This window comes from Anolis carolinensis, chromosome 2, assembly GCF_035594765.1.
Source record: "Anolis carolinensis isolate JA03-04 chromosome 2, rAnoCar3.1.pri, whole genome shotgun sequence".
Classification (NCBI taxonomy): Eukaryota; Metazoa; Chordata; class Lepidosauria; order Squamata; family Dactyloidae; genus Anolis; species Anolis carolinensis.
The window spans coordinates 79,592,983-79,602,363 of NC_085842.1; the positions used below are offsets into that span (position 1 = coordinate 79,592,983).

At 46.1% G+C, this 9,381-nt stretch overlaps 1 protein-coding gene across 1 annotated transcript; it reads left to right on the plus strand.

Moving 5' to 3' along the window:
* Positions 1 to 5,360: 5,360 nt before the first annotated feature.
* LOC134296084 (uncharacterized) lies at positions 5,361 to 8,921 on the plus strand. Its single transcript, XM_062970050.1, has one exon. The coding sequence runs from the start codon at positions 5,396 to 5,398 to the stop codon at positions 8,918 to 8,920; it is 3,525 nt and encodes a 1,174-aa protein (XP_062826120.1). The 5' UTR covers positions 5,361 to 5,395; the 3' UTR covers position 8,921.
* The last annotated feature ends 460 nt before the right edge of the window (positions 8,922 to 9,381 follow it).

Genomic DNA, 9,381 nt, shown 5'->3' on the forward strand with positions numbered 1-9,381 from the left:
TGGTGGAACAGATTAATAGCATTTCAATGGGAAATATTGCTTTGAGATAAGAGCAATTTGAGTTATGAGCTTGATCACAGAACAAATTAATCTCTCAGTTCAATGTATCATTGTATGCATTTTGTGGTAACCACCTTGAATCAACTGCAAATAGCATTATATGTTCCGTGTAGATGGACCCTTGATTATAAAGTTGAAGCAGCCTTGGGAAAGTAAGCTTGAAACAATTTTATGCAGTGTAATACATGGCTTTAATGTATCCTAAATGGTTGCAGGATACTGCATTGCCTTCACACCTCAAGCCTAATACGTAGACTAGTTTTATAGATAGATATAATTTCATCCTATTCTTTGAAGGTTTATGTCCAGTGTCATAGTTTGCTCCATTCCATATCCTGTTATGTACTAATCCGCAGTGTTATGTCTGTGCTGAAAAACCCAAGAAATTAATATTGTGTCCATCAGTACCTCTGAAAAAATGGATGAATCTATGAATGCTGATCCTGAAATAAATCAGTCTCTAAAGTGCTGTTAGACTGCTTCTCCTCCTTTCCTACCCTTTTTTACATATGAAAATAGCAATCTACTTCAAAACATAAAACAATTACAGCTTTGCCACAAAAGAAATGAAGTCATTTCTCATGTAAGAAAATTAATTAGAAGCAGCTGGTAATTTTGTGGACTAGTTGCTTTCAACCAGGGCTCTTTCCCAGATATTTACTGAAATTAATATTGCTTGGGGAAAACTGTCCACTCTTTAAGAGCCCTAAGGAAGAAATAGTATCCTCTCTTGGAGACAGCATATTTGAAGCACCTAAAGAAAGGCCATGAGCTTGCAGTAAAAGCCAGGAGATTAAAGGAGCCTATATGCCCCTCATGGTTTGACTTTGGAAAGTGGTTTTATCTTTTGGGTTAACATTCTGCGACAAAGCTGGTGTGGTGTAGTGGTTTGTGTGTTGGACTAGGGCCCCATTTACAGTGATACGTAGTTCAGAGCTACCTTAACTTAAAACTGCATTGGCTAGACAACAAACTCACACAAAAGCACGTGAAAGAAATCCCTTAATGTGCATTACTGCCCTGTGGTTTGTGTATTCATCGTCTGGGCCTCAAACTGGTTCCAGGATTTCTTGTGTAATCATCAGCACAGCGAAACCATTTTCTTCAATACTGGTTAGAAACTGACTTAAGTAGTGAATGTAGATGTGCCCTATGACTCTGGAGAATAGTGTTTGAACAGCCATGGAAACCCATTGGGTGATCATAAGCAATTCACACTCAGCCCCAGAAGAGCGCAAAATCAAACTCCCTTGAAGAAATCTTGCCAAGGACATCCCATGATTGGGTCACTTTAGAATCACCATAAATTTGAAATGACTTGAAGGTACACAGCAAGAACACTCCCAAGCATAAATCCATTAGAACTCTGACATTTCTTTTTCTAAATCTCATTTAAATAAAAACGTTGTAATGGCGCAAGTTCATACATGGAGAAACAATTGCTCTGTCAGCACCAAGAGATAATCAGGCTGAACAGGTTGCGTGCAGGCTATCTCTTTATATTTTGCTTAGAAACAGTAGATGCGTAAATGATGTTGACATCCAGATGCCTTCTATTCACTCATCACTGCAATATAACGCTACTTCAGTATCTGCTTTGCATATTAAGAGATATGCTAAATAGGGATGCCTTTTGGCAGTCCCTGCCTCTTCAGAAATAACTTATTTATTTATTTATTTATTAGCAACATTTATATCCCGCCCTTCTCACCCCGAAGGGGACTCAGGGCAGTTTACAAGTATATATACATACAATATATTATATTATACTTACCCAAAAGGCAGCTCTCGCCTTTCACTTGCAGTCTATAATTCAAATAAGGATTCTAGATCACATTCTAGGTATGGTGTACAGTCATGATATTGTAGTAACGAGAACCTAGATAGCATCCCTAAGCCTGCAACAAGTTGGAAAATATCCCAAATCAGAATAGCTTATTCTGCCTCCCTATTCTGTTGGGCTACAGTTTCTATCATTTCCACCCAGCATAGCCATGGTAGGAGTAGTTATTGATACCTTTGGCAGTTGCTTGAGCAAAGAAGAGGGTATGGGGTATTGTTTCAATTCTGGAAAAGTTCAGTCAATAGGATCAAATGATGCCCAGTAACATGCAGCTCCTGAGCCCATGGTAGGTAGCCGTCAGTATTCAATGCTTCTAAAAGGCCTGGCAGAACCAACAGGAGCCCTTTCATCTAGTTTAACCAAAACAGAGACTCAGAGGACATTGGGGTCTTATGCAGTTGAGTGAAAACAAGGAGATCCCAGGTGGTACATAAAATGGCCCACAATTGTGGAAGACAGTTTTGAAATGATAAAGAAAATTGCATATAGATACTGGTCCACTCTAGAGGTTAGGCCTATTTGTCCCTATATTTGTCTTACAGAGAGAGAGAGAAAGAAAGAAAGAAAGAAAGAAAGAAAGAAAGAAAGAAAGAAAGAAAGAAGGAAAACAATTTCTAGTCCATCAGCCCCAATCTATTTACGTATTAGTCGTTTAGCAGCATTTTTGGTTATTGTTATTATCTTGCTGGTTACACTATGCAACAGAAATTTGGAAAATCTGTTCCTGGTTTGAAAGTGTTATTTTCTGTTTAATTATGCTGAGGCGGGGGGGGGGTTAAGGAACCCCAGGAAATACCATATATGGGCAGAGATGGCGACAGCTAGCGACCCGGGTGCATAAACTCACAGAAACATGTGACTTCTGGGAAATCATGTGTTTCTGAAGAAATGAAAGCTATAGATAAACAAACAGAGCATGCGTACGCAGGCGCTCTGAAAGATTTGTGAGCACGGCACAAAAGGGGTGCAGCCGGCCTGCTGGTCAGCACAGATTGGGCAGCGTCACAACTCTAAGCCAATGAATTTGCTTGTGGGCGGGCATAACCCGAACCCTGTAGTGTGTATAAATGTTCACTCAGCATGTCACTGGGCGGTTCCCCTGGAGAAGCACTTACTTTGTGCTAGGGGGACCCCTAGTGGCCATTAGCGAAATAAAACTGCTTTCTGGGAAATTCCTTCAGTTGTCCGTCTTCAAAATTCCTCCACTGCGCCAACAAGAACCGTAGCACGAAGGTTCCGCTACATTTTCTGGTGACCCCGACGTGATTTTTTCCTATAAGACGGGCCAGGAGATTTGGAGACGGATCCCGTTGGCGGGACGGCCTCAACTCAGCGGTGGGGGCCTGAGGCAACTACCGTGAGACGAGAAGGGGCCCCTGAATACTACACGACCGGCTGCGGTGCTTGCCTCTGATTGCCAACGCCGACTGACGGTGAGAGCTGCAACATCAGCGAGGTTCCACAGAAACCGGCTAGGAGGAAAAGGATCCAGGGGAAAAAGCCCAGGGGCGAAGGTTGGTCCGACGTCTACAGAAATCTGGCAAGTATAGGGGTTTGCATGAGATATTAAGGGAACGCCAGCGCTGGGAGGGACAAAAAAAAGTTCCCAGGGAGGTAGAAAGGGGTTCTGTCTTGTGTTTCCTGACGCATGCCGTGAGTGGCCGGGTGCCCAGGCCAGGACAGTCCCCTCTATTAGGCAGGATGGGAGGGAAAAATTCAAAGAGCTCCACTCCCTTACAATGCATCTTAGATAATTTTGGCTCTTTTGCTAGCAGAGCCGTAGCAGGGAATCCAAGGGACCTAAGAGATTATAGACTGAGAAATTTGTGTCAGGGAGAATGGCCAGATTTTGGTTTAGGTTGGCAAGTAGAAGGAACGTGGGATCTGAAACTGATCCGAACAGTGGAAGAATATTGTGCTGTGAATCATCCGAACCAGTGGGTCTATATTGCTACGTGGGAACGGGTAGTTAGAGAAGATCCAGGTTGGGTTCGACAGTGCAGGAATGGCAAATGTATGGTGGTGAAGAAGGAGGGGAAAAAGAAGGAAGTTTTCCAATCCAATGAGGAGGACTACCCAGATTTACAGTTGAGTGTACAGGCTAGACAACAGGAATTATTGCCGCCACCCTTGCCACCGCCCCCCCCACCCCAGGGAACAGCCCCCACACTAGGAACGAGACCCCCACCCTACTCTTCGGAGTCAACCGAAGCGGCCAAGAAACACTATCCTAGCCTAGAAAAATATCAGGAGGAAACAAAGGAAAAGAAGAAGTCACAACGGATGCCCAGTGGTGCTTCTCCGGCACAAACTCGGAGACATGGAGCTCCGGTGTGGTCTGGTGATTCACCGACCGGACCGGCCCTCCAGATGCCCTTGAGAACGGTGCCTGTGATAAACAACAGGAATGAGATAGTTCAAGCATACCAGGTAGTGCCTTTCAGTAGTAGTGACATTTTGAATTGGAAAAATAATACTCCACCTTATAGTGAAGAACCCCAAGCTATGGCTAGGCTATTGGAAGGGATTATGGCAACCCATAATCCCACCTGGCAAGATTGCAGACAATTGTTGAATATGTTGTTCACATCAGAGGAGAGAAGAGCAGTGTTGAATAATGGGGTAGCCATAGCCCAGGTTGGTGCCCCACAAGATGGTGATGCAGCCGAGTGGGGAGCACAGAGGTTTCCTGTGGAAATAGATCCCCAATGGGACACCGCAGAAGAAGGACATTTGCAGAGACTGAGAGGATTCCAGCGTATATTGGTAGAAGCGGTAAAGAGGGGCCCGCCGCGACCCGTCAACATTGTAAAAATTCAGGGAGTGGTACAGGAAAAATCTGAGTCACCAACAGCCTTTTTGGAAAGGCTGGAGGCAGCATATAGAAAGTATAGCCCGTATAATTTGGAGGATGAAAACGGTAGGAGGGCGATTCAACAGTCTTTTATCAGTCAAGCGGCTCCTGACATCCGGAGAAAGATTCAAAAGCAACCAGGATTTCTAGGAAAGACTATGAATGAATTGTTGGCACTCGCAGATCAAGTTTATATGGCGAGGGACCAGGTAGAAGAAGAGAAGAAGGACAGGAAGAAGAAGCAGGAATACCAAGCATTAGTTACCATGATGGAACAAAGTGCAAGTGGACAGAGAGGAAGAGGAGGATATGCCAGAGGGGGACAAGGAGGAAGAAGGGGGCCCCCTCGGAGGTTAGGTCGAGACCAATGTGCTAAATGTAAGAAGTTTGGACACTGGAAAGGTGAATGCCCAGAAGGAAGAGAAGGAAGAGAAGGAAGTCAGGAAGGACCGAGAGAAAGAGGAAGGCCTGAGAGAGGAAGAAACCCAGGAAGGGGAAGAGGGCGTGGGAACTACGTACCTTTTCCTGCAAGAGAGGTGATAGCTGCAGCAGCTGTGATGGAAGAAGAATGGGAAGATATGGATGGAGGAGAGGAATGAGGAAGCCAGGCTCTTGTTTTGTTGGACCCCGGGGAGCCGATGGTCACACTTGAAATCGGGGACCAACAATTGGACTTTTTAGTGGACACAGGTGCCGAAAAATCAGTAGTAAATACAAAAATTAGTCCACCAACTCGGGAAACTACGAAAGTAATAGGGGTGTCTGGGAAGACCCAGAAGTGCCCCTTCCTTAAGGAACGCACCTGCAATCTGGCCGGACATCAGGTCAAGCATAAGATGTTATATCTCCCAGACTGCCCAGTCCCTTTATTGGGAAGGGACATTTTATCAAAATTACAAGCTCAACTCCAGTTCATGAAGAATGGACAAGTGGAGCTATCATTTCCCATGGAAGAGGAATGGAGACTGTTTCAAGTTAGGATTTTTACTGAAGAAATACAATGGCCATGGCATGAGACTCCTTTAGTGTGGGCAGAAGATAATCCTCCAGGATTAGCTAAATATGTTCCACCGGTGGTGGTGGAAGTGAAAAGAGGAATGGGGCCCATATGCAAGCCACAGTATCCCGTCAGTCGAGAGGCAGTGCAGGGGATCAGAAAGCATCTAGAGCGACTTCTGCAGCATGGGATATTGGTACCATGCAGTTCCCCATGGAACACGCCCCTGCTCCCAGTCAAGAAACCAGGAGGACAAGGAGAATATCGCCCAGTTCAAGATTTGCGGGCTGTAAATCAAGTCACCGTTCCCCTAACCCCGGTAGTGCCAAATCCATACATCATGATGAGTCTAGTACCAGCATTTGCCAAATGGTTTACTGTATTGGATTTAAAGGATGCATTCTTTTGTATTCGATTGGCCCCTGTATCCCAACCGATCTTTGCTTTCCAGTGGGAATCTCAGCAGTCAGGGCAAAGGACCCAGTATGTTTGGACACGCCTTCCTCAGGGGTTCCGGGATAGCCCGACCATTTTTGGTCAAGCCCTGGCCAAAGACTTACAGGATTTTGTAATACCTAAGGAAGAGGGAATTTGGCTTCAATATGCAGATGACCTGCTTATCGCTTGCCGGACACTAGGGGGCTGTAAAGAGCATACTTTGAGATTTCTCAAGACATTGGAAGAAAAGGGTTACAAAGTGTCAAAGAAAAAGGCCCAGTTGTGCTGTCCCACGGTGAAATATTTGGGGTTCCATCTGACCGAAGGAAAGAAGATGTTAGGAGCTGAAAGAAAGGAAGTTGTTTGTGCCATCCCCACTCCCAGTACCCGGCGACAGGTGCGGGAATTTTTGGGATCAGCAGGATATTGTAGACAGTGGATCCCCAACTACGCCGTGTTGGCTAAGCCACTGTACCAGGCTACGAGAGGTGGAAGAGAAGATCCATTTGAGTGGACAGAAGAATGTCAACAGGCATTTAAGGCATTAAAAGAAGCATTGATGTCATCTCCAGCATTAGGACTGCCCGATTTGGAAAAACCATTCACTCTGTTCGCTGCAGAGCGGGAAGGAACAGCGGTTGGAGTATTGACCCAACCACTAGGTTCATGGCAAAGGCCGATTGCCTACTTGTCAAAGCAATTGGACACAGTGGCTCGTGGATTGCCACCTTGCCTGAGGGCTGTGGCAGCATCAGTAGATTTAATCAAAGAAGCGAATAAATTGACCCTAGGACAGCCACTGACAGTTAAGGTGCCCCATAGCGTTAAGGCACTGTTAGACATTAAGGGACCGCGCTGGCTCACAAGTGAGAGGTTAATGAAATATGAGGGATTGTTGTGTGACAACCCACTGGTGACCCTGGAGACTTGCTCCACTCTGAATCCGGCCACCTTGCTCCCGACTCCAGGAGACACCACGATCCATCAGTGTGCCCAGGTGATGGATGAGGTATTCTCCAGTCGACCGGATTTGAAGGATGTGCCACTAACTAAGGTGGACGACACTCTGTTCACAGATGGAAGCTCCTTTATGGAAAATAATCAAAGACACTCAGGTTATGCGGTTGTTCGGTGGGGGGGAGAGACGCTGGAAGCAGAGTCACTGCCCCCGGGGACTTCTGCCCAGAAGGCCGAATTGATTGCCCTGACCCGAGCGTTGGAATTGTCAAGCGGAAAGCGGGTTAACGTCTACACAGACTCAAAATATGCCTTCACCACCCTCCACGCACATGGAGCACTGTACAAGGAGCGCGGGCTCCTCACGTCTGGAGGAAAGTGCGTGAAACATGCTGGAGAGATTGTGGATCTCCTGGAGGCGGTTTGGAAGCCAAGGCAGGTGGCTGTGATGCATTGTAAAGGGCACCAACGTGGAGACGATCCCGTAGTGCAAGGAAATAGGCAGGCTGATCTGGCAGCCAAAGAGGCAGCTAGGCTGCCCTATATTGAACATCAGGTAATGGCCCTACAGGTAGAATTAACTGAACATAACATTACATATACACCAGAGGAAGAAGAATGGGCCTTAAAGGAGAAGGGTCAGTGGTCAGGAGAACTCATAGTGATGCCAGACGCCCGTGTCTACGTCCCTAAGGACTTGGCATGGCACTTAGTCCAACACATGCACCAAAACACACATTTAGGAAAAATGGCATTGGCAAATCTGCTAGGACGACAGTTGTATATCGATGGATTACATAGCCTAACGGCAGCAGCAGCCCGAAGATGCTGGACATGTATCAAAAATAACCCCAGAGAAGGACCCCTCAAGCCACCAGGAGTCCAACATGTGGGTGGGGTACCCTTTGAAGCTTTAGTCACTGACTTTACAGAAATGCCCCCATACAAAGGATACAAATATTTACTGGTGTTCGTGGACACATACACAGGATGGGTGGAAGCTTACCCTACAAGAACTGAGAAGGCTGTAGAGGTGTCAAGAGCTCTAATGAAAGATGTTATTCCCAGATTTGGCATACCCTTAGAAATTGGATCAGATAATGGCCCCGCATATATTCAACAGGCTGTGCAAGGATTATGTAGAATTTTGGGCATAAAGTGGAAGTTACATTGTGCATATAGACCCCAATCTTCTGGAAAAGTGGAAAGAATGAATAGGACATTAAAGGCTCAGCTTGGGAAACTTTGCCAAGAGACAGGATTGCCGTGGACGGTGGTTTTGCCCATGGCATTATTAGGAATCAGATGTACACCACACAAACGGACAGGACTCTCCCCTTTTGAAAGACTCTATGGACGACCCCCTTTGAACTTGAAGGGAGCCTTAGAGACAGGAACTGAGCAGCACCTCATAGGAGAGAAACAGACATTGGCCCAGGTTCAGGCTTTGGGCAGACAAATGCAGCAGTTAGAAAAATACATTTCTGAATTGAACCCACCATTCCCTACCACACCTCTACATTGTTTTTCACCAGGTGACGAGGTTCTGGTCAAGGATTGGAAGATTGAGCCATTGGGACCCAAGTGGCGAGGACCCTATGTTGTGCTCCTGTCTACCCCCACTGCAGTGAAGGTGAAGGAGATTAAGCCGTGGATACATTACACCCGTGTAAAATTAGCACCTGAGGAGTGGCGGACGGAGCGAGTTCCTGGTGAGGACCTGAGACTCAGGATCATCCGGCAACTCCCTAAGGGGTCAACAAGGCCATGAAGCTGATCCCTTCGGGTGCAACGGAGCGTCGGTGGTCAAGTATGTCGCAGCATGGCCCAACAAAGGCGCTCTCCGGGAGATGGTGGCTAGACATTTTGAGAGGAAAAAGTGGGAGACAAGCTATGAGGAGGGGAGGAAAGCGCACTGTGTTTGGTATATTATTTGTGCTGAGTTTTATTCTCTCTTTTGGAAAAAGAGCACATGGGAATTGGATAAAAGAACATGCCAATTATATGTTTGAGCAGCACGGGAAAGAGGTAGCATTAATATATGAACACCCCCTCACCGTAGGAGATTTTTCATTTCTTCCCGATTTAATTGATGAACCACAGATTGTGTTGGAGGGATTGTCCAAGGCTCAGGAGGGTCCACCTACCGTGTTTTCTAGCATACCGCAAAGGATAAATAAAACTCGGTTTCGACGGTTTAGATACCATACCTCCACCAGGGGTTTGTGCTTC